The sequence below is a fragment of the Centrocercus urophasianus genome, unplaced genomic scaffold (assembly GCF_019232065.1).
Source record: "Centrocercus urophasianus isolate 14NV4802_14NV808 unplaced genomic scaffold, USGS_Curo_1.0 seq_11, whole genome shotgun sequence".
NCBI lineage: Eukaryota > Metazoa > Chordata > Aves > Galliformes > Phasianidae > Centrocercus > Centrocercus urophasianus.
In genome coordinates this window covers 70,533,683-70,556,632 of record NW_024884253.1, presented here as the reverse complement: position 1 = coordinate 70,556,632, position 22,950 = coordinate 70,533,683, and the positions used below count along the sequence as shown (strand labels likewise).

The following is a 22,950-nucleotide window of genomic DNA, read 5'->3' as shown; positions in this document are numbered from 1 at the left end:
CAGAAATATTTAATAAACCTTGTATGCTAATTCTGGTAGACTTCAGCTATTTTCAAAATTTTGGAAGGCTGATGGAAAAGTCAGGAGAGAGCTGCTCTCAAATGAAGTTCCTTGCAGTACCTTACATCTGGCAATGTTTTTCCTCTCTGCAAAGAAACATCTAAATTTTTTGGCTGCCTCTGTTTCGTTTTATATCCTTGCCGGCTTGTAAACAATGGAATATCCAAAACAAAATTAGCAAAATATCTCGCAAAGTCAAACTGTAACAAATTTTGAGGAAAGCTTATTCCTGCTATCAAAACCTTGTACCAGGGACAGTGTTCTCTGCTGCAAACCAGTTTTACTGAGTTCAGTAAACTTTCCTTTGCGTTCTGAAAGAAAGAAAGGAAGTGTATGCATAGCAAAGGGACATAAGAGACTCTACAACAATATACTGAGGAGTTCTCTGGTTAAGATTCTTGGACTTGTAATGGTCAACGCAAAATTATAATGTAGGTGAAATCTCGTATCGTTCTCATCACTAGCATAACTTAGTTTGTTGGAGTAGGAGTAGGGATGAACAGGTGCATGGGTACACTGATGTGAAAAGTGATGTATGCTGTCATTGCTAGCATGGTTCTTACCCTCTGACACAGTTAGCAATAAGGATTGACAAGAATATACTGGTTTGGTTGAGTTTTTTTGTAGCTCAGGTAACAACAATGCAAGCTGTATTGTGTAATTAAACAAAATCACAGAAAGTTTATGCACAGCATTGCTACACTTTGGTATGACCAAGCTCACACTGGCATATGTGCCTCTTAAAGTATGGTTCTTGTAGGTTTTTCCAAATATTCTGGTTTTGAGTTGAACATTTACCTCCTAATAACCATAGATACTGAAGAAAACTTTATTGTAAGTTATTATATATAGGTACTGTATATGTGTGTATCAATATACACTGTATATTTGTATACATTTGTTACATTATTTTTGTAGTATATCTATTATTATAATTTGTAATTTAAGATTCTTTAGATTATCAACTATATGGTAGCTTTAAGGATATGCAAGAATTAGATCTTTCATTTCATGTCTTGCAGCAGAGACTTAACTGCAGTACGTTGGCCAGCATCTCCTAGTGTTGGTTGGTCACAACTTCTCTTTTATAATGTAATTGTTTGTCTTAACTATGCATGAACCCATGTCTATTCCTTTTTGCCAGGTGGCTTAATAAACACATGGAAACGACGCTGGTGTGTCCTGAAAGATGAGACCTTCCTGTGGTTTCGCTCCAAGCAGGAAGCACTCAAGCAGGGTTGGCTTCACAAAAAGGGGGGCGGATCATCCACTCTTTCCAGAAGGAACTGGAAGAAACGATGGTTTGTTCTCAGGCAGTCCAGGTTGATGTACTTCGAAAATGACAGTGAAGAAAAGTTAAAGGGTTCTATTGATGTCAGAACAGCAAAGTAGGTTTATATATGTTTATATACTACATGATATCCTACTAAATACTTCTTGGGAGTTATCTGGGAATACACTGAGTGCTCTGCTTTCTAACTGTAGAAATGGAAGCATGAGTGTGTTTGATGAAGATCTTGAAAGCAAGTGTTGTCCTTACTTGGCTCTCTTTTAAGTCCATGGAGTGCTGCAGTTAAGGCAGTGCCAAGTACTTCAGAAAGCTGCTGCTGTAGTGAACTCGTCTGTGCCTTCTCCCAGACAAGAAGCCCTACTTAGTCTGTAATGATTCTCAGGGCAACTCAGAGCACGATGCCAAGTCTGTAGCTGGAGGCAAACACAAATGGAGAGGGTGGAATTAATAGGCAATGAATATATATTTAAGTTAGCATGAGTCAAAGCTATATGTTTGGTAGATATTTATGATTTTTTACGTTTGAAACAATTAGGGTAGTTCTACATGAAGGTCTTCAAGATGCATAAATGCATTTCAAAAATTTAGAATTGCTGAATCAAACTTAACAATTTCTGTCTTGCTAACAGAAGTGTCTTATGCCTTAAAATTCTATGCTTGATATAGTATGCATCAAAAAGTTTTTTAAGGGATAGTATTTTTAAACAGTCAACATGTTTTATGATTCAGTGGATCTAATTTAAAAATTAAAGCTTGCTAATATTGATAGTCTTGTTTCTGTATAAGGATACATAAGCTTTCCTCCTTGGTACAGAAAATAGAAATGGCTGTAACACTTGATTCCAGGCAGCATCTTGTAAACTGCAGCTGTGCATTTTATTTTTATCTACCAGAAATAAATTGAAAGTGAGTTTAATCTTTTATTTGGAAGTCTTGGTTGAGCATGATTCAGGCAGGACAACGCAAATAGTTTCAAGCAAGCATCCTGACTTGCTCTTGTGAAAACAGCGCGCTACTGGCTCTCAAGAAACTCTGAATAGAGAGTAAATTTCCTACCGCTATTGTTTTTGATTGAAACTGAATTGTTTCTGTCCCGTATGCCATAACGTGTATTTAGTCCTTTTTCTAACGTGCTCAAACCAAATTTTGTTGTCACTGCATGGTTTCATCAGCTGTTCCCTGGGGAAGCTCTCTGCTGAACGTTCCTTTAAAAGAGTCGGATAACAGTTGTTGATCCTAACTTGAACTGAAAGTTGAGTCAAAGATTTGTACATAAAACAGCTGGAAGAAAGGGCACTTGTATTTAAGGTTATGTATGTTAGCACAAATAGGCGTTAGCTTTTCTATGTAATTTGAATACTGATTATATTCCTAACATACCACGTGAGATACATTTCAGCATTCCGTATTAGCCTCCCATTCCAATTTTATTAATATGGTGCTGCTTCACTTAAAATACACAACACGGAAGTACTGGAGGAAGGAAGACAAATTAAGGAAAACAATACAGAAAAATAACATTTTGTGTCTTTTTAATCCTCAGGAGCTTTCCCTTAAGCACTCTAAAAATCACCTGAATTCAGTTATTTTTGCCTGGTTTGATAATGCTTTTTCTTTAGCTTGTGTTACAACAATAGAGTAGCCACCTTTGTATAGTGGCACTCATAATAGCTTCATTATTTGAGTATAGACTGAAAACATGGCAGTTGTAGTTTGGTGTATAAATACTGCCTGATATCTCAAATTAATCAGGTGCAACAATTCTGATTGCTGTTGTTTCCAATGTCTGTGAGTCTCTCAGCACAATAGCATTTCCAAAATGTGTTGGCAGTGTCTAATGTGCAGTCTTGTCATTTGCTTCTTTTCAGAGAGATTGTTGATAATACAGGCAAAGAAAATGGTATTGATCTAATAATGGGTGATAGGACCTATCACTTGATTGCTGAGTCTCCTGAGGATGCAAGGTATGGAAATCATCAGCCTTTTTTGTTCTGCTTTTTAGCTTCCATGCCATTCTGACTTGTGCTTATCGTTTTATTAGCCTGCTATCACCAAATAGCCAGAGTGTGTTAAACACATTGCATTGAACACTTTTTCCAAGGTCCTGCTGATATAAGAAAATCTCATGGCAGAATATGGCAGACTCAGACTCTCAGTAAGTCAGACTCAGTGAAAATTTCCCTAGAAGCTGGCTGTGTGCTTTCCCTGTTTTTAGACACTTAATGAAATACAATATGTATGTAGAGAAGTAATAGCTGGCTTTTAATGATTTTCTTTTGCATTATCCTGCTGCATTTAGCTGCATAGATTAAATCAATATTTAAGATTCCTCTCAGTTACCTGAAATAAAGAACCATTTAGAGGTGAGATCTGTCTACCTAAGCAGAGCCTAAGTATTTTTCAGATAAAAGTTGCAGTGGGATCATTAGATTTTAGGATGAATGCATATTCAAGAACAAGGGGAGCATACAACAGTGTTGGCTTTTCTACCAATTCAAAAAAAGATCTTACTTTTGCTGCTACCATATCAAATGGTAGGGGAGGGCTGCTAGGTGAGGAGCAGGCTTAACTTGTCAGATCAGTTCTAGTGTATATCTAATAAATACATAAAGTAATCCCCACACTATTTGTTTTGAGATAATAACATGCTTGCCTATAAAATCAAACATTTGAATGAAGTTAACTTAGTAATCAAATCTTATTACCCATTGTGTTGCTGCCCGAAGGCCTGAGCACAGAATGCCTATGCCAACATTACTTGAGCTAGTTTTGTTCTGAAGCCTTGGAAGTTGCTTCGTTTTTCATCTTTTTTCTTTTTTTTTAATTAGAATACCTTCAGGTATCATATTACCCTGAATAAAAATTCAGCAATGCTTACAAGGCAGTCATTGATTGATTTTTCAGCATCCTTAAAACCACACTTCAAAAAGTAATTCAGCACTCATTATGATTCTTGTGTGATGTGAGTAAATTTTAAAGGGAAAGATTAGCTAAAGTCTTACCTATTAGACACGTGTACATAACCCAGTAAGTGCTTTGTAGGGATCAGTAAGGAATTGCCAGAATGAAGACTTGTGTCTGCTGTCATGAATCTCTTTTTTCCTAAGTGTGGAGGAGACACTGTATGCTATTTTTGTGTACAGTACACATAATACACCATCTAGATTAAATTATGTTTTAGCAATGTGTTCCATGTTTTCTTTTTTTCATATTGATCTTAGAAAACTTTAATGTGAGAAACGTGCAAGGATTTCCAGATGGGCTCGACTCAAAGCCTTGTTAATGTTTGGCAGTGTTAAAAGTACAAAATTATTGGACTGTGTTAGTTCTGGATCTGCTATGGAAAAAAATTATTTTGCACATGGGCTAGATGATCATCTGAGGTTGCTTTTTGTTCATATGAAAAGAAGGGAAAAGAAAAAAACCTGAACCCTTCCAAAAGGGAATTACTTTTTCAATCATGATCACGGCGTACTTGAGAAGTAATGTTTCAGGGGTTAGCCACTGTTTCAAAACCCTCGTCTGTCTTTGTCCTTATTCCTGAGTTCTGCTACTCAGCTGAAAGCCAAGGGATGTCCCAGGGGGAAGAAAGTAAAAGGAGAGTAAAATCTGCCTTTGTCTTTTTGCCAAGAGCTGTGATGGATTTATTTTTCATTGCTTAGACAAAGATTACACAATGACATTAGGAAACCTCCAAATTGTTCTTTAAAATTGAATAATAAATTATTACTAATTGTGCATACAGTGCTATGAAGGCCTTTTTGTCATTTATATCAAGACTGACATTTAAATACATTTGCAGTTCCTGAGCCTAATGGAAAATTTAATTTGTGGGAATCTTCAGATAGATGAGTCTTTAGTTTCTTTGACTGATAGCTCTTTCTCTTCAGACAACTTTCTCCTCATTTTGAGGGGTCTTCAGTAACCTTGTCTCACATAAGTAAGTAAGTGTAAAGCCTTTCTGTGCATATCTCCAAGTCTTAACAAATGAATCAAAACTAAAAACATTCTCATTTTTTTCTCCTACAGTCAGGCACTCTGAATCTTCCTTTTTCTTTCCTTTTCTTTATACTTTGTGTTATTCCTAATGAAAACATATTCTGTTGGAAAGGACTTGGGATGATAATGGCAGTGGTGGAACCTTTTGACAGACTACACATTTTCTCAAACAATTTTGGCAGTTCAGTTTCAAGATGTCTACATTATGGAAACCAGTTGCTTCTGAATGCTGGAGTTAAGGAGGCAGCATTTCAGTTTCATAGCCATAATTCTTTGACTACAATGGCAGGTAGTTTTACATTTAAGGCCATTAGTTTTGCATTTGTTTTCTCAACCTGGTGATGGTGAACCCTCTGCACAGAAGTGAGTACTGAGTTTTAAAGGTTGGGCTTTTGAGTCCTTTGAAAACTCAGCCTCAGGTAGTTTTCATTGGAATGGCAAATTCGTATCTCAAACAGTGGCATTCAGGAACCTGCTGAACAAGTCAAGCTCTGCCCTCAAATTTCTTTCAGTGGAATTGCTTAGAGCAGTTGAGCTTTATCGTATGCAAATGCCAGAATGGTAGAGATTTCCCAGAAGCAGAAGGTGTGGTTGGAATTAAATCCCTCTGCAACTGCTGCTCAGCACCGAGGCCAGAGTACTGGGAATCTCTCTCCCAGTTTTCCTGTTGTGGAAATGTAAGGCTACTGGAGTGGTGCAAATTGGTTCTGGTTCAACCGCATGGGTCCTTCCAGCTGCTGGATTTTCCAATGCTCCATTGGGAACAAGAACTGTAGAGGTAGTTCCTTGGGGTTTCTGTTCTTTTTCCTCTCTGGACTGTAAGGACATGCTGTCCTCTTGGCCTTTGCAGAGGTATTGTAAGTATTGTGTAAGTTGTCACGCTATCAGAGTAGCAGAATTTATAATCTGAAGGTTGGATTTTCCATTGAAGGCTTTGTATGTAGCTAGCAGTGGTTGGGTTTTTTTCCAGATGAAATGTGTATAATGTATTACTAATACTTGCTTAACCCTCAGATGTTTCAGTGTGCTCAGTGCCACTTTTCTGCCACATCTTATGCAAGGTATTTCTCTTCAGGAGGAAGGGTATGACATAAATTTGGATAAGAGATCGGGAGGGGCTTGTTTGTATCCAGTAGTACCTGAACTGACATAAAGCTTTGCTGCTTGTATGCATGTTGACAAAAGGAATCTTAAGCAATTTCAAAAACCAGCAGAACCTGCTAGATCTCTGCAGAACAATGGTGACAAAAGGCATGTGCACAAGGGATGTGTTTCTTACACTACTGCCTTTCTCTCCACAGCCAGTGGTTTAGCGTTCTGAGTCAAGTCCATGCATCCACTGAGCAAGAGATCCGAGAGATGCATGATGAGCAGGCAAACCCACAAAATGCGGTGGTAAGTCAACATCTGAAGAAATTTTCAGAGCAAATATTTTCAGAAAACAAGGCACACTGGTGGCCGCAGCTTCTGACAGTCACCACCTAATTTCCTTAAACACAATGATAGCCCGGACACTGGCTAGAGGCTATGTGCCGTAGGCCCTGTGCCTGTACACCAGGACAGGCTGATTTTCCTTCCCATCCATGTCATTCACCTCAATGAAAAATGAGCATTGGTTTCTTTTTTTTCCTTTGGTCCAGTTATTTGCCACACCATAGTGTACAGTTGAGTTTGGAGCCTTGCAAAGATCCAGTTAATGAGCAAATTAAAAAACAAAGAGTAAAAGATTTGAGATTACTTTGGTCTTGCATTTGTCATTCTTTACAACTTCATGATTTAGGTGATAAATTTGGAAGCTACTCTTGGGCAAAGGAAACTAAAACTTCTTCGAAAGAATGCCATTTATATTGGGTGGCACTTTTTGGACAAAACTTCAGGCAGATTTGGGAACGTAGTAGAGGAAGAGCAGTTTCTGAGCTGCCTCTGGCTTAACTGGAGATAATCTTTTACTGAATGAGTCTCCGAGTCTTCTCTCTTAAATGGTTAGGAGAAATTGATGCCCAAATCTGCAGCTCATTTTGCTTGATCAAGGCTGCTGTTTCTTTCACATGTCTCTGAATAAAGTACTGTGAGTAATGTAATAGTAAATGTCTTCCTCCTTTTCTGCTTGGATATTTGTTTATAGGGTACGCTCGATGTAGGACTAATTGATTCTGTCTGTGCTGCTGACAATCCAGATAGGTAAGTCAGAACCATGCCTAGTGACTTTCTTCTTCTCCTTCTTCTCCTTTCACTAGTCAAAATCAGGTGCTTTATACTTAAATCTATATATTCTGCTGACCAACCATACATTCAAATGATTCATTATTTTGTCTACCTTTTGACAGTATCAAACACTGTGTTGAAACAGGAAAGGTAAGAGTGGTGTTCTGCGTGGGGGCTTCACTAGCTTCACTGGCATTGCTCCATATATTCAGCAGTTTTGTTACCAAGGTAGTCCAAAAGCAGAGTATTTCTTTCACTTACACAAAGTAACACAGCTGAAAGGCGTATTTTTGAGTCCTTTTGTAGAATTATGGAATCATAGAACCACAAGGTTGGAAAGAACCTACAAGATGGTCTAGTCCAATCATCCTCCCATTACCACTGCTACCACAGCTACTAAACCATACCTCACAGCTCCTCATCCAGACACCTCTTCAACACTGCCAGGGTCAGCAGCTCCACCACACCTCCCTGGGCAGCCATCTCAGGGCCTGACCACTCTCTGAGAGAAAAAGTTCTTCCTTATGTCTAACCTAAACCTCCTCTGGTACAACTTCTGGCCATTTCCTCGGGTTCTGCTGTTGCCTGGGAGAAGAGGCCAAACCCCTCCTCATCACAGCCAAGTTGTAGAGTGCAGTGAGGTTTCCCCTGAGCCTCCTCTTCTCCAGACTAAACAATAGCAATGAGGTAGGCATAAAATTCTTTTTAACATTTTGCATTTTATCTTCCTTTGCAAGAATGTTGTATTCCACATGGAATAACAATTTCCTAGAATTAAATTGTATTTTACAACAAGCAAGATAATGCAGCATTAGAAAACAAACAAACTGAAAAAAAACCAAACAGTATTCTTAATTCCCAAACTAGCAATAGTGTATTGAGAGAGAAAATTAATCTGAGTTCAGGTTCTGGCTTGGGTTATAGGATTACTGGCTATGAGGTATATTATTTGCACTGTAAACATTCATTCCAGTCCTCTCATTGCAAATGTGTGAAACAGCTGTCTTTAAGTTACTGGTTTCTCCTTGGCTTACCATAATCCAGATACTACAAGTAACTGTGATACAATCACAGCCCAAGCTTCCTAAATAATAGAACACAGATGTCTAAAGCTTTCAAAATGTTGTTAGTGAGGCATGTCTCACGGTTTTGTTTTTTTCTTGTAATTTTTTTTTTTTCTCTAGAAATGTAAATCAGGGATGGAAAGGTTTTCAATTAGGAAATTAATTTGACTGATGTACGCAATAAAGTATTTCTATCTTGACTAATGTGAAACCACTGGTGCAGCTAAGAAGAGAGAAGCTGAACAAGGAGCTCTTTGAATCCATGCTCAGAAAGATAGATGGGGCTTCTCTCATTTTCCTAAACTGGGGAAAAGGGGACCTGGAAGGTTGGAGACTGTCGGTTGTAACCTCCTTTGATAGCTTAATCTGCTTTAGTTTATACCTTAACTCTATCATTTTTCATGTCTCTTGCTATTGCTTTATTTTTGGAATCACATTACGCCGCTTTCTAGAGCGTGCTTCACACAGCTCAGTCTAAAGCTGACTTCTCCTCAATGATCAGCAAAATTACTCTGTTCAGTTCACATCTCTGTGTCTTCCCTCATCCGCCACTTCTGAATAATTTACTACTACAGCACCAAAGTGTCTGTGACCAAAACACTAAGTTCTGATCTCTCCTTACCCACTTCTGTCACACTGCTGAGTTTTATTAAAGTATATTAAATATTAAATGCTACTGAAATATTCAAATATATTCCTTCTTTCTATTTTTCTGTATTTGCATAGTTATAACTTATTTACACACATTTCACATTACTTGATTTACTGTAATCTCTCTTCAACCAGTATTCTAATTTTACCTCCTAGTTATTTTATTTACTTTATATTGACCTCCATCTGTCTTTTAAACAGCACACACTGGTTTTGGACAGTGCCTTCATACTTGGCTGAACCAATCCCACAAACAATTTTAATTGGTTCTAAATTCTACCCAATTACCTTCACACCAGGACAGTAAAATGGAGATCTACGACTTTCTTGTGCATGGGGCAGCCCAGGTTGCATCATTCCCATTCTTTACATCTGATACAGCTCTTTGGAAGTGGATGGATGTGGTCCTGGGCAACCTGCTCTGGGTGTCCCTGCCCGAGCACAGGAGTTGGACTAAGTGACCTCCAAAGGTCTCTTCCAACCTCTGTGATTCTGTGCATTCCGAGATGAAAAGAATTGATGGTAAAGGGTTAAAGCAAGTGTTTGTAGGCTGAAAAACCTGCCCCTCTAATCCAGAGAGCCGTCAGCACAGTTTACTCGGGCTAGTTCTTCATGCTTCACTGAATCCCGTGTAGGATTGAATAAAAGCCAAACTCTCATTAAAAATAGATTGTACTGTCTGCAAATTGGGTTGCACTGCATTAAAAATAAAAGAGTCCGTGTTCACATGCTGTTTCACTACAGAGCTTTATAAACTGCAATTGGTTTTGGCTAATGGAACCACTGAAGCAGACACTCTAAATAAATCTGACCCTGAAATAAAGTTCTGATTATGATCAAAAGCTGATTAAAGATTGGGGGTTTTCTCACAATGGATTTGAGATATGACAAGTTGCAATTTAAGTTAAACTCTTCCACCACGCAGAGCCCTGGCACTCTGGTGCGAATCTGAAGTAGTTGTGTCTTTTTAAATGCACGATATTTTTAGCTGTAGTGCTGTTGAAATAAATGTTACAGAGATGGACAGTATTTATCCGAATACAGAATGCAAACAATGAGTAGTGTTTATGCTGATAGCAAGTGAGTTAAACAGTGCATTGATTGTAAAGGCTTCATCAATCTTCATTTGTTTTTGTAGACCCAACTCCTTTGTGATTATTACTGCTAATCGTGTTCTTCACTGTAATGCTGACACACCTGAAGAGATGCATCACTGGATAACGCTGCTTCAGAGGTCAAAGGGGGACACGAGAGTGGAAGGACAAGAATTCATTGTGAGGGGTAAGAACCAAGTTGAATAAAGTGAACAAAAGCCATTAACCAAAAAGGAGATTGTTCCCCCTGTACGGTCTTTGTAGTATGCCAGCACACCATAGTAGTGCTGGAGCCTCATCTTTGTACATGGGCTTCACTCACAAATTAACAGTTACGGTCCTGATGAGCCAAGTAAGAAATCACTGTAATGAGGACAAAATCAGTTTTTTGAGTTGACAAAAGAATTATTCTGTCTGTACGCCAAAGTTGAAACATTTTCATATGGATATAATACAGTACTTTCATCATTAAACTGTTCGGTAATTTTAATTGAAGTTGTTTAATATGTTAGCTAAACAATTCACACAATGTTTTTGTTGTTAAAAGTATGTAACTAACTTTTAGCAACTTAATTTGGTCTGACTTTGTTTTTTTTTAGAAAAAGTTTGATTCAGATTGTGTTTTTCACAGGATGGCTGCACAAAGAAGTGAAAAACAACCCGAAGATGTCTTCATTAAAACTAAAAAAGCGTTGGTTTGTTTTGACACACAATTCTTTGGACTACTACAAGAGTTCTGAAAAAAATGCTTTGAAATTGGGTACACTGGTCCTAAACAGCCTCTGTTCAGTGGTCCCACCTGATGAAAAAATCTTCAAAGAGACAGGTAATTGTATGCTCTGGTTCAAATGTGCTTTGTTACCTTCTGTCCTACCTACCATATAATAAACAAACACTGTCCAAGATTATTACAGTTGCAGTTTGATAAATCAAGTTCCTAGGCCACTAAGGGATTTTATAAGGACTTAATGGCAAAAGACCAAAGTAATAATGTACACAGCAGTAAAAGTTGCTCTCACCAACATTCAGGTTATCATAGATGAGCACTGTTGCTAAGTTAGCTTGAACTTTTACACATCAAATACTTGGAGAAAGACAACTGGAGAGCACTCTCCTCATACATTATTCTGTATGCTGAGGAGCATTGGTGGAGCAAGTATAAGGATGTGCTAACCTATGTGCTACACCTGAGTCAGCTCCCCACTGCATTTTCAGAACTGGTTTTCAGCTCAGATGTGGCTGTTTGCAAATGAGAAGCGACTGTTGACAGCCCTATGTAATCTCACTGGGGTCACCAACACTTCAAAGAGGATTTTGCTAGTGAAAGATGAAATGGATTTTCTTTAATTGAATTTGCTTCATTAAAAAAAAAAAAAAAGCCTATACAATGATACAGAGAGGCAACTGGATTTGAAACGCTCTTCTTGTCATAGTTGCCACTTCATTTGTGTAAAATCAATGACGTTTTAATAGAAGTGGTAGCTCATGCATTACACCTGTTAGTGTGTGTGCCATAGATAATGAAAGACCCATGTACAAAATAATCCATTTACAGACAGGACTGGAGAAGCAGGGCCCATCAGCTGTGTCACGGTAGGCCGCTATGTTGTCCTGTGATCACTTTTACTGTGATTACTGGGTGAAGTGGAAGGCCGCACAGAGGTGACTGTGTTCTTATTCTTGTGCCTTTTTAAGGAGAAGAAACTCCTTAACAAAACCACGTCTGTATTACGGCACTTACTTACAAGTTCTTTGCCTCTTGAAAAGCTGCCAACACAATCCAGAATTCAGTACTCGATGTCCGACGGGACTACACGTGTTTTCAAATAGAAGTTGTGGTATTTTTGCAGATGTAGCTTCTGTGATTAATAGCTTGTATTGCTGTCCTAGGCTACTGGAATGTGACTGTATATGGACGCAAACATTGCTACCGCCTCTATACCAAATTACTCAATGAAGCGACCCGCTGGTCAAGTGCCATCCAGAATGTGATTGACACTAAAGCGCCAATCGATACCCCGACTCAGCAGCTAATTCAGGATATTAAGGTAGGAACAAACAGGTGGGGGTGAGAAAAAAAGGCTCTTAGTTGTGGAATCAGCAATATTCACTCACTTGCTGAAGGAATTTCTATTTAAACAGTGTAACAACAAAGTATAAAGTGCAGCTTGGACAGGAAAACAGTTGTTTTGGGGTTGTTTTCTTTTTTTACACGAAAACAGTAAGAAGTCATACTGGTTTGTGTAGCTTACCAGGTGTTGCTGTACCAGGCAGTAGTGTACAGGGGTTCATGGGTTAGCAGACCTCTTCTGCTGTGTCCTCTCTAATATGCACACCAGGATGTGTGGGATTGTGTTTAGCTCCTGCGATTGTATTTTTTTCCTTGTATTTCATTTCTTGGTATGTGGTAGCTTGGGCTAAGCATGGATCTGTATGATGAGAAACATATTCAGTTAATGCTTACTGCTTTATGTTGGGGACATTGCATGTTAGCCAGAAGAGGTCTTCCTGAAGATTTCTGCTTTCAGGAGAGGGGATGATGGTCTTCAGAAGACAAACAGAAAATTTAAAAAAGGCAAGGAGGAGAACTACTAACCTTTTCCTTTCGTGAGAGCCTCCCCCATGGAGAAGAATTATCAGGTCTAAATTTCAGGTCTGTGAAGGCTGTTCTTCAGAGCTGTAGAAATATGTGGAAGTTCAGCATTGACAGAAGACGGTGGTTACCCACTTGTCAGACCTGGGCTAAGAAAGTACAGTATTTAGCTGACAAAATGGGTGCATCAGGTTTACAGCAGCTGGTTTTCTGGACTGTCTGGTTTATGATAGTTCCTGTAGATTACAGCTGATCGGTTTTGCTGTATAAATAATTCTAAAATCAAACTGACATCAAGACAAACATCTTGATGTAACTCCAGTCATGGAATACTGGAATAAGACAGTTATAAAATGAAAACTTGCGGAAACTGATGAAACTTTATTTTTCTCTCCTGCAGCTCTACTGTGGTTAGTTTTTAATGGCATAGATAAAGTAGGCTTTTGCAAGTACTGAGGTTAGGAGGCAGTGAGCATCCATAGCCTACAGAGTGCCGCAGCAGCCACATCTAGAGTTACTACCAGCTGACACTGGTTACACAGATAACTAATCTTTTCACAGGGAACCTAAGGGCACAAAGCATTGCACTGCTGCTAATGCTATACCCAAACTCCTTCTTTTCTTACCCCAATAGGAAAACTGCCTGAATGCTGACGTGGTTGAGCAGATCTATAAGAGAAACCCTATTCTCCGTTACACTCATCATCCACTGCACTCGCCATTACTGCCACTGCCATATGGGGACATCAATCTAAACTGTAAGTTTTTCAGTCATACTTTTCCTTATGAAAGACTAAACTGTAGGACATGAGTTTTCAGTCTGTGGCAATATTACAGTAATGGTTTATATATATTTTCCAATGAAAAAAGTTTCCTTGTTTTCTTACAGAAGGTAGAGAACATCAGTTTATCTAGCAGAGAACCATGGGCTTGTGATGCTCCTACAGGGGTGTTACAGAAAGGAGGATTGCTGTTGCTGCTGTAATGCTGATTTGTTACTCTCACCTATGCAACTGAGAAGACAGTATGAAAGCATGGCACTGAAATGCAGAACTAAACCCAGTTCATTCAGTCTCCCTGAATCCCTCTCAAATCATTTTTGTTTCATACCCTGTGAAGGGAATTGCACAGCTTCCAATTCCAAACAAGCTTCAATTTCCAAACAATTCATCAGTGGTGATGGGAAGTATTGCTTACGTGACAAAAGATGTGAGTGGAAATGATTTGAAAAAGTAGTGGTTTGTTTACTCCTGAAACAGGTGTAACCATGTCTTTAAATATCCCTTGTTCAGTCACTAACTTCGAAGTCTGTTTTAAATGAATTGTTCACAGCTATTGATGATGGTGAATTTAATATCCTTAAGTGGATTTACTTATGTTGCAATTGTGTATTAAACAAGGTATGACTCAGATCAGAAGCTTCATCTCTGGGAGGTGGGTGGGATGTTGACAGCTGATTAAAAGCTAAGGTTATTCCTGATAACTCAAATGATATCTTGCTGCTCAAATGACAAGGAGAATTGAAACCTTAGAAGCTTTTCCCTTCTCTTTCCCTTCCTCCTCCTGTCCAGTGGCAAGGCACTATTCTGTTCTTGTCTCTCTAGCTGCTAGTCCCATGCACAAGTTCCTTGTTCCCCATGGACAGAGAAGGCGAGCTTCCTTTGAGGTAGAAGCCTTTCCAAAGTCTTCCATATCGTAAATGGAGCTCCACAGATAGACTGATGCTTGGTTTGTTGCCTTGACTTGCAGTTGAGTTCCATTTACATTCTGTAACAGAGTACAGGCTGGTTCGAAGCTTAATATTTGTAACATATGTCTGTACAGTTTTGTGCTTTGAAGTCCAGTAGGCCTAATTGATTCAGACATCAGAGTGATCTCTTCCACCCCTTAAGCCCAAGTACTGCATGGTGCTTTAAAGTATGTTGTGAAAGTTGTGAGCCCATGCTGAATAATCTGCAGTACGAGAACCAATCGCTGCCTTTTCCAGCACTTGAAAAGAAAGTTGCAGTTTCACAGCAGAGATCTTGTCTTATTAGTATTGTTTGGATTTAACTGAACTTCTACTGCAGTAGACAAAAATGATGTTGTGTATCTTTGTCACTTTGCATAAGGCACTTCTGCTTTACCTCACTTACTATCTGATTAGCTTATCACTTTCTTGTGACAGTGGCAAAGCAACGCACTCTCGCAGTGTGGACTGCTATGGAAGGAAGTTTCTCCAAAGAAAACCAACAATCTGATCAAGCAAGACATATATTTTAAGCTAAATTCTCAGAAATTTCAAAATGGTCATTCATGCAATTCAGAATAAATCTTATTAGCAGAATAGCTCATACAATGAGTTAGCACCATACATTTGAAATGGAAATCATCCTGCATAATAAGGGCTGTAAAGCATCACTGAACAATTCCCATGCTGATTCTGAGTGCTCTCCCTTTCATTTCTCAGTCTAAACACTGTTCTCCCCATTTTTTTGTTCGTAGTGCTGAAAGACAAAGGATACACAACTCTGCAAGATGAAGCAATCAAGATATTTAACTCTTTACAACAGCTGGAATCTATGTCTGATCCCATCCCTATAATTCAAGGTATTCTCCAAACAGGACATGATTTACGACCTCTTCGAGATGAGCTCTACTGTCAGCTCATCAAGCAGACCAATAAAGTGCCTAACCCTGGGAGCATGGGGAACCTGTATAGCTGGCAAATACTCACCTGCATGAGTTGCACATTTCTGCCAAGTCGCAGCATCCTCAAATATCTCAAGTTCCATCTCAAAAGGTGAGGAGATTTCAGCTAAAGACCAAGAAAAAAGTGTGACTATTTTTTCCCCACAACACGTAGCCGTGCTCAGACGTCTCATAGTGAGACTACAACGTGCAGTCTTGTGGTGAACTGGCTACACTAAAGAATAAATCTGAAAAAACAGTTGTAAGAAAACTATTGGAGTTGATCTCAGTGGAATTATTCTCATTTGAAGAAGCAACCAAAGTGCACTAAACTGAATGCATTATTTATAATGTTGAGAAAAGGTGGGGGGAAGCTTTCTATAATTGTGTAGAGTTGCTCAGATGATCCACAGGCAGTATGCCCAGGTCTTATTTCTAGCTGTCCAAATCAACCTGCTATAATGTTATTCATCCTTCTTACCTTAGTTTTGTGAGGAATGCATTATGAACGTAAAAGACTGCAGCGCTGAAAGATGTACTTGAGGTAAAGGGTCCATTTGCAAATCTCCTTTAAGACATTAACAAGTGTTCAGAAAAAAGAAACAAGAAACATTTTTGTGAGCCCAGCATGATCCAGAATGTGGAGTTCCTTCTGCTCCAAAGCAGTGGAAGAATGCAAGGAGCGTGTCATTAGGAAAGGCAGTTCGTTGGCAACAAACTGTTTTCAGTAATTTCAAGTAGTATCTGTATTTGTGCTAGAACATGGACTAGTGTAAAACACTTTGCTAAACGTAATTATTTTATAAATATCTGTGAAAACCTTGAGTTCAAGAAGTGTTTCAAACAAAGTAAGATCAGCGAAATACGTCAATTGCTTTACATAAATATTAGAGTTGAAAAACGAATCAATCTTGATTCACTTTTGTAATTTAACTTAGCTCATAAAATAGTCTTCTCATTAAAAAAAATTCCAGCTATCTGATACAATACTTGTAGGTCTCAACACTATCACTGCACAGTCATTGTAAAGCATTGCTGTAAGTCTGCAAGAATCTTTTTATGCTGTTTGTATAATGAATCTCTGTAATTTTTCATATACTTACCAGCTTCTCCCAGCTAATAAAGTTTAATTTGTGTTTTATCATTGGAAATATTCAATAATCAGGACTTCATTAAAGTTCATTGTGAATAAATAATATATAATAGAACAGAATATATAATAATCACAAATGAGTTCATTGAAGCTGTTGCTGAATATTCAGTAATATTTGGAGAGAATCCTCAAGAATGTCAGGAATGGAAATCAAGTATCCTGAGGGACATTACTGCAAAACTGAGCTGTCAAAATTCTATTTGCTTTTTTTCTGCTGTACCTCAGTGTAGTTTTGTCTTCATTCAGCCCCTGTTAATGACAGAAGGGGCATTGATTACAAGATAATTACTATTATCTTGCTGTCAGATCTGAGCCATTACAATGTTCCTGTAGTTACTGATACAAAGGCAGCTGAGTTTTTGCTTTCCATTGGGTTTGTAGAACAAAATGACCATATATGTTTTCCCACAGTGTAAACCACATCAGAACACTTTGCTTGACAGTGAGATGAAGCTTTGAGTGTGTCACTTAACTAGCACACAGAATACAGAGGTCATAGAATCATAGGGGGGCATCTTGTCACTTTCAGAAAAAAAAAAATTCTCAAGTAAGTAAGCAAGTAAGTTTTCTATGTCACAGACTGGCAGCTTAAAGTAATCTTTGTCTTGCAGGGTTCGTGACCAGTTTCCAGGAACTGAAATGGAGAAATATGCACTTTTTACTTACGAATCTCTGAAGAAAACCAAATGCAGAGAGTTTGTGCCGTCACGGGATGAAATAGAAGCGCTGATCAGCAGACAGGAAATGACATCTACAGTTTATTGCCATGGTGGTGGCTCCTGTAAGATTACAATCAACTCACACACTACAGCCGGAGAGGTGAGGTGACAGAACAGCTATGGCACACAACCAGTTCCTCCTCACATGACAGTTCCAGCCAGTAGCACCAGTAAACTTCAGAAGCTCCGGGGCTGTCTCCTGCAGTTGAGAGGGCACAGTTGTTCCGGTCGGGGAAGGGGAGGGAAGACTTACAGGTCTTTGTACCCCACCCTGTATATATACATATATATGCAAATATATATATATATATATATATATGCATATATATATAGTGTATATGAACTGTACTTACTCTGCAGAGAAGTATCCAACTGCAGCTCTCTCCTGTAGGACAAACTACAGGAAAGACTTACAGCTCAGTTGAGGCCTTACTGGAATAACTTCAGTAGATACCGGTGTGTGTGAGAGCCACGCTGCATGCTGAAGGTGGACAACTGTATCTGAGTTGTTGAAATACAGTGGTTATATCTGGCCAGGTGATAGCACATACGTGTTCTAAAATAATCATCTTTACTCAGGATAAAAGTGGAATTGGAATTATTAATAGTGACAGTGAGAATATCTGAGGAGCATTTTTAGACCAACAGAAAACTGAACTCTGAATTTTGTCCAGTTATTTGTTTTGCCTCTGTGGTCCCACCTTTCCGTGCTGTGTTCTTCACATACTGTTTTTCATTAGGTGGTTGAAAAGTTAATTCGTGGTTTGGCCATGGAGGACAGCAGAAATATGTTTGCTTTGTTTGAATACAATGGAACTACTGATAAAGCAATTGAAAGCAGAACCATTGTGGCTGACGTCTTGGCAAAGTTTGAAAAGTGAGTGTGCTACCCTTTCTCTCGCTGTTCTAATAAGTAGCAGTTAATACATTTACAATGGCAGTAATGCTGAATTCTCTCTTTCCTTGCTTGTTTGTGATGACACAGCTGAATTATGCACTTGCCTATTTGTGGAAGGAACAAAAGCATTTCTGTTTTGTTTTGTTTTGTTTTGTTTTAAATTAATGAGCTGCTTATTTCCTTGGGTTTGACTTTTCTCAATCTTGACACCAGTAGAGTAATATTTGTTATTATTATTTCCACATTTTCCTTTCCAGTACCACAAAATTTTCTACCATTACTAAAATTGCAGCTGTCTCAGTTTTGGGAGAACTGAATTCCATGCACTCGTTGCCGTTCTGAGTACCACTGTCTAACTGCACTTGGAAGTCACCACAGAATGGATCATAACATTTTTCTTACCAATGAAATTTAAACTACCGTAGTGTTGCAGTAAGAAAATGTAATGCAAGCCTACATTCCTGTTTGTCATCCTTACACTATATGCATAGCAGTCAGCTTCCTTTACCTATATAATAATGGGGAAAAAAGGATTGGCTAATGAGCAATCACATTTTTAACAGAACTTAATAATGTTACTTTTGTCAACAGTTGACTGAGTCACAAATGAAAGATTGTCAAAAGAATTTGTGTTAGAGTCAGTTGTCTGAGAAGTTGACCGAGAAACTGAATCAACATTTGTAATTCCTTGATTAGGGATTCCTTAGTTTCTAAATAATATATAGATAAATAGATCCCCAGATCACAAGAGTGAGGTACACTGATGAAAAGAACTAAGTGCTGTCAACAATACCAGATTGATACAAGGTGCGAGGAAGTAAAATTCAGCTAGTGCTTAGATTGTTCAGGTGTCAGCTTAGAAAGGAGTTTGACTACAAAGATCTGATCTCTCTTTCCCTTTTCGCACACACGAGTAGGCTTTCTGCCACTGCTGAAGCTGGGGAGATGCACTGGAAATTCTACTTCAAGCTCTATTGCTTCCTGGACACAGAAAATGTCCCCAAAGATAGCGTGGAATTTGCCTTCATGTTTGAGCAGGTAAGGAGATAGGTTTTATTGTGAAGCACTTTTAAGAGAAGGAAGAAGCAAGAGGTCTAGTCACCACGGGGAATGTTCTGACTGAGCATCTTGTTTAACTAAATGTGCTTCTCAAGCAGCATCAGCTTATGCTGATGTAACTGATGGACCTTGAATTTCCAAAAGATTAAATCGGTTGTGCAGAGATCCAGGATTTGAGACTTGGTTCACAATCACAATCTATGCTACAGACCACAATAAAATATAAACATTTTATTAATTTTACTAAAACTAGATAGCCATTTCTTCCTAATGTATAGTTGCATTGATGACATCCCAAATAAGCACTTTGATCCAGATTTTCTCCCCTTTACACCTTTTTTTTCCTTCTTAGTAATCCAGTTGTTCCTCACATTTGGGTTCTCAAAGAGCTGTACTAGTAACTGCAAATTCCCCTTGAGCAAGATGATCAATTGCCTTGCAGTTCTTCTGGTAAACCCTGCCTTATCCAGCTGAACAAATCTGGCATGAGAATTTACCACACCTGATTGATGTGATGGATTATTTATTTCAGATCCAGTGTTTGCTTTGCACAAAGTCCTGTTTCTCAGTCTTTTTAGACACTTTGTTTGTACATGAAAAGCTATCTTTGTCCCCTCTTTAGGCTCACGAAGCAGTGATTAGAGGACACTATCCTGCTCCTGAAGAAACCCTCCAGGTCCTTGCAGCTTTGCGTCTCCAGTACCTTCAGGGAGATTACACTCTGCATACCACCATACCGGACCTGGAGGAAGTCTATCCCTTGCAGAAGCTGAAGTCTCGGATTACTCAGTCTACCAAAACATTCACTGCAACAGAGAAGGCTGAGAAGAAACGAGCCAGCTTCCTGGAAGGAACGTTGCGGAGGAGTTTTCGCAGCGGCTCTATCAGCAAACAGAAGGTTGAGGAGGATCAGATGTTAGACATGTGGGTCAAAGAGGAGATCTCAGCTTCCAGGACTAGTATTATTGACAAATGGAAAAAACTGCAGAGGATGAATCAGGAGCAGGCTATGGCAAAGTATATGGCTTTGATTAAGGAATGGCCTGGCTATGGGTCAACACTGTTTGATGTAGAGGTGAGTAAAATCTTCAGAACACTCAAAATACAGCTTATACTGTATGGATCATGATTTCATGACAGTGGTGAAATCATAAGTACCATATCACAACACTCAGACAGCTGATACAATAAAATATTATGTATTAAAAGCATACTGCAGTTAGCATGCATTGTAGCCATTTAAATCCACTACTTACCGTAAAATGAGTATTTTATGAGACAGAGGCTGTATAGTTTGGGTACAGGCTTAGGAGAAGCATAGAACACTGCATTCAAAGATGGACCAGCAGTACACTCTTTTTTTTTCCAAAACAGTTACAGATGAGAGCCTCAGCAATAAGTGTGGCATGGGTCCCTCTGTTACCTTCACTTTTAATTTACATTCTTTCCTCTAGTGCAAAGAAGGGGGATTCCCACAAGAGCTGTGGCTTGGAGTCAGCGCTGATGCAGTTTCTGTCTACAAACGTGGGGAAGGGAGGCCTCTGGAAGTGTTTCAGTATGAGCACATCTTGTCATTTGGAGCACCGCTTGCCAACACCTACAAGATCGTGGTGGATGAGAGAGAGTTGCTTTTTGAGACTAGTGAGGTAAGAGCAAGAAGGCATTTTCTTCTACTACTCTAGTCTGCCTATTCAGATAGTCAGACTACTTCGTAATTAAAGAATTTGCTGCAGATGTTACTGGGTTTTTTAAAGATTCCTGTAAAGCTAAAAGGAAGACATAGTGAGACGGATAGAAATACTCAGCGTTTCTATTTAGCTGCAAGAGACTTTTGTTGAAAGCTCAACGGTTTTATATTAGTGTATAAAGGAATTCATTCACATAGGATCGCCTCGCTCAGGACTCGATGCTCTTTCTATTCTCTTGGCAGGTTGTTGACATTGCAAAGCTGATGAAAGCTTACATCAGTATGATTGTGAAAAAACGCTACAGCACCTCTCGATCAGTGAGTAGCCATGGAAGTCAGGGCAGCTCCAGGTGAAAACAAAACCAGTTCTGCTGTGCTCTAAACAGAACAGATTGCTGCTTGGCCTCAAGATGACCTGGCGATACTGATCACGCCTGTTGACAAGCTAACCAAGTACCTGAATTTCCAAGGAAAATACCTTCCAGCTTTCTTTTTAGAAAGACCACAGGGTGAGGAGGGAAAAGTGAGCTGAAATACTCACTGGCAGTTCCACGTACTGGAACTGCTGGCTCGTTGAAAGCTCCCCAATGCATTATTACCTTCAGTTGATGTAACAGATGCCTTAAGACTTGATCCACTGCAACACAAGCAGTATTAAGTGCCTTATGACATTAAACCTGCCTTGTATTGACCTAAAATTGCTGGTAAAAATCAAGGGGAACTTTTTTGCCCTTACAGAACACTGAAAACAAAGTTGTATTCATCCATTCTGCACTAACTTACTGGTCTGCATATATGTGGGAAGAGGGAGGGGAGAAGAGCAAGGTATATTTTTTTTGGAGAGCTGCTGGCAGCCTTCCTGAGAGATGCCAACACTTAGTTTCCCCTTGCCTCCACTGATGTGCACGTTGCACATGCCTATTTGAGCTGTTGGTAAATTTGACTAATTTTATTCTGTATTTCGTAAGTCCTTCAGAGCAAAGGGAATAAGTATGTGCAATGGTGTAAACAGTCTTTCTGTACATTTTAATAGTTCAGAGCTATAGTTGTTACAATTGTATGGTTACTTTATAAGCAGTTTTATTAACAGGTAAATTCCAAAATTTTCTTACATTGATTTTACTGTTGCAAATATATGTTACCATATGAGTAGCAGAAGCCTGCATTCTGTATCTGCTGTATTATAGAGATGTAGCTGAGAATATTTATAGACTACCCTAATACAGAAATATAGCTATCAGTTCCAGTACTCCATCATGTCAGCTTAAGTTTTTAATATTCTTTTTTAAAGGCACCGCTCACTTACAATCGTGGCTGGACTCTCAGAGGTCGGAGCCATTCAGAGTTGAGTAGAGAATGCAAAGATGTACAACGCAACTGCTTTAATATGGAGTTCTCTATTTTTACCTGGTTGCCTAATGAAGGTTCTTGACAGTGCCCTGTAAATACTTTGGGGAATATCAGCTAATAGTACGCTGATTTTGGACTTCTATTTTTGTACAGAAATACTGTAATATAAAGCAAAACTTTGATCAAAGGTATCTTTTAATTCACAGGGAAAAAAAAAAAAACTGAAAAATTGTACTGTTATTAAAAAAACTCAGCCTTTAAGGAATTATGCCTACTTACTCGAAAACAGAAAGTCCAGCAATAAAGAAAATGTATGTATTGTCTTTTGTTTTCACTCTGTACCGTGTTGGAATTGCAGCAAACCCTTAATTTTGCCAAGCCAAGAACACAGCGTGACTCCATATGTGCTTTTCTTGAAAAACGTGTTTGTGCTGTGTTGAGAAGTTCCCATCTGCTC

At 38.8% G+C, this 22,950-nt stretch overlaps 1 protein-coding gene and 1 long non-coding RNA gene across 3 annotated transcripts in view; one reads left to right on the top strand and one right to left on the bottom strand.

The window, feature by feature from the left end:
• Positions 1-22,816, top strand: part of MYO10 (myosin X) — a 151,241-nt gene extending 128,425 nt beyond the window's left edge. For both annotated transcript variants that reach the window (XM_042834190.1, XM_042834199.1), the window contains exons 27-41: positions 1,205-1,448; positions 3,220-3,315; positions 6,652-6,745; positions 7,476-7,531; positions 10,409-10,551; positions 10,996-11,190; positions 12,255-12,412; positions 13,592-13,715; positions 15,442-15,739; positions 17,392-17,599; positions 18,240-18,376; positions 19,315-19,435; positions 20,079-20,531; positions 20,911-21,102; positions 21,387-22,816. In XM_042834190.1, coding sequence (XP_042690124.1) covers positions 1,205-1,448; positions 3,220-3,315; positions 6,652-6,745; positions 7,476-7,531; positions 10,409-10,551; positions 10,996-11,190; positions 12,255-12,412; positions 13,592-13,715; positions 15,442-15,739; positions 17,392-17,599; positions 18,240-18,376; positions 19,315-19,435; positions 20,079-20,531; positions 20,911-21,102; positions 21,387-21,497 — 2,630 coding nt within the window. In that variant the 3' untranslated portion in view covers positions 21,498-22,816. The remainder of the gene's footprint in view (positions 1-1,204; positions 1,449-3,219; positions 3,316-6,651; positions 6,746-7,475; positions 7,532-10,408; positions 10,552-10,995; positions 11,191-12,254; positions 12,413-13,591; positions 13,716-15,441; positions 15,740-17,391; positions 17,600-18,239; positions 18,377-19,314; positions 19,436-20,078; positions 20,532-20,910; positions 21,103-21,386) is intronic.
• On the bottom strand, positions 1,046-13,099 carry LOC122168680. The gene is made up of 3 exons (XR_006171323.1): positions 12,961-13,099; positions 12,617-12,793; positions 1,046-1,764 (listed from the first exon to the last, which is right to left on the bottom strand). It is a non-coding gene; the product is annotated as an uncharacterized LOC122168680 (long non-coding RNA).
• Positions 22,817-22,950: the final 134 nt, after the last annotated feature.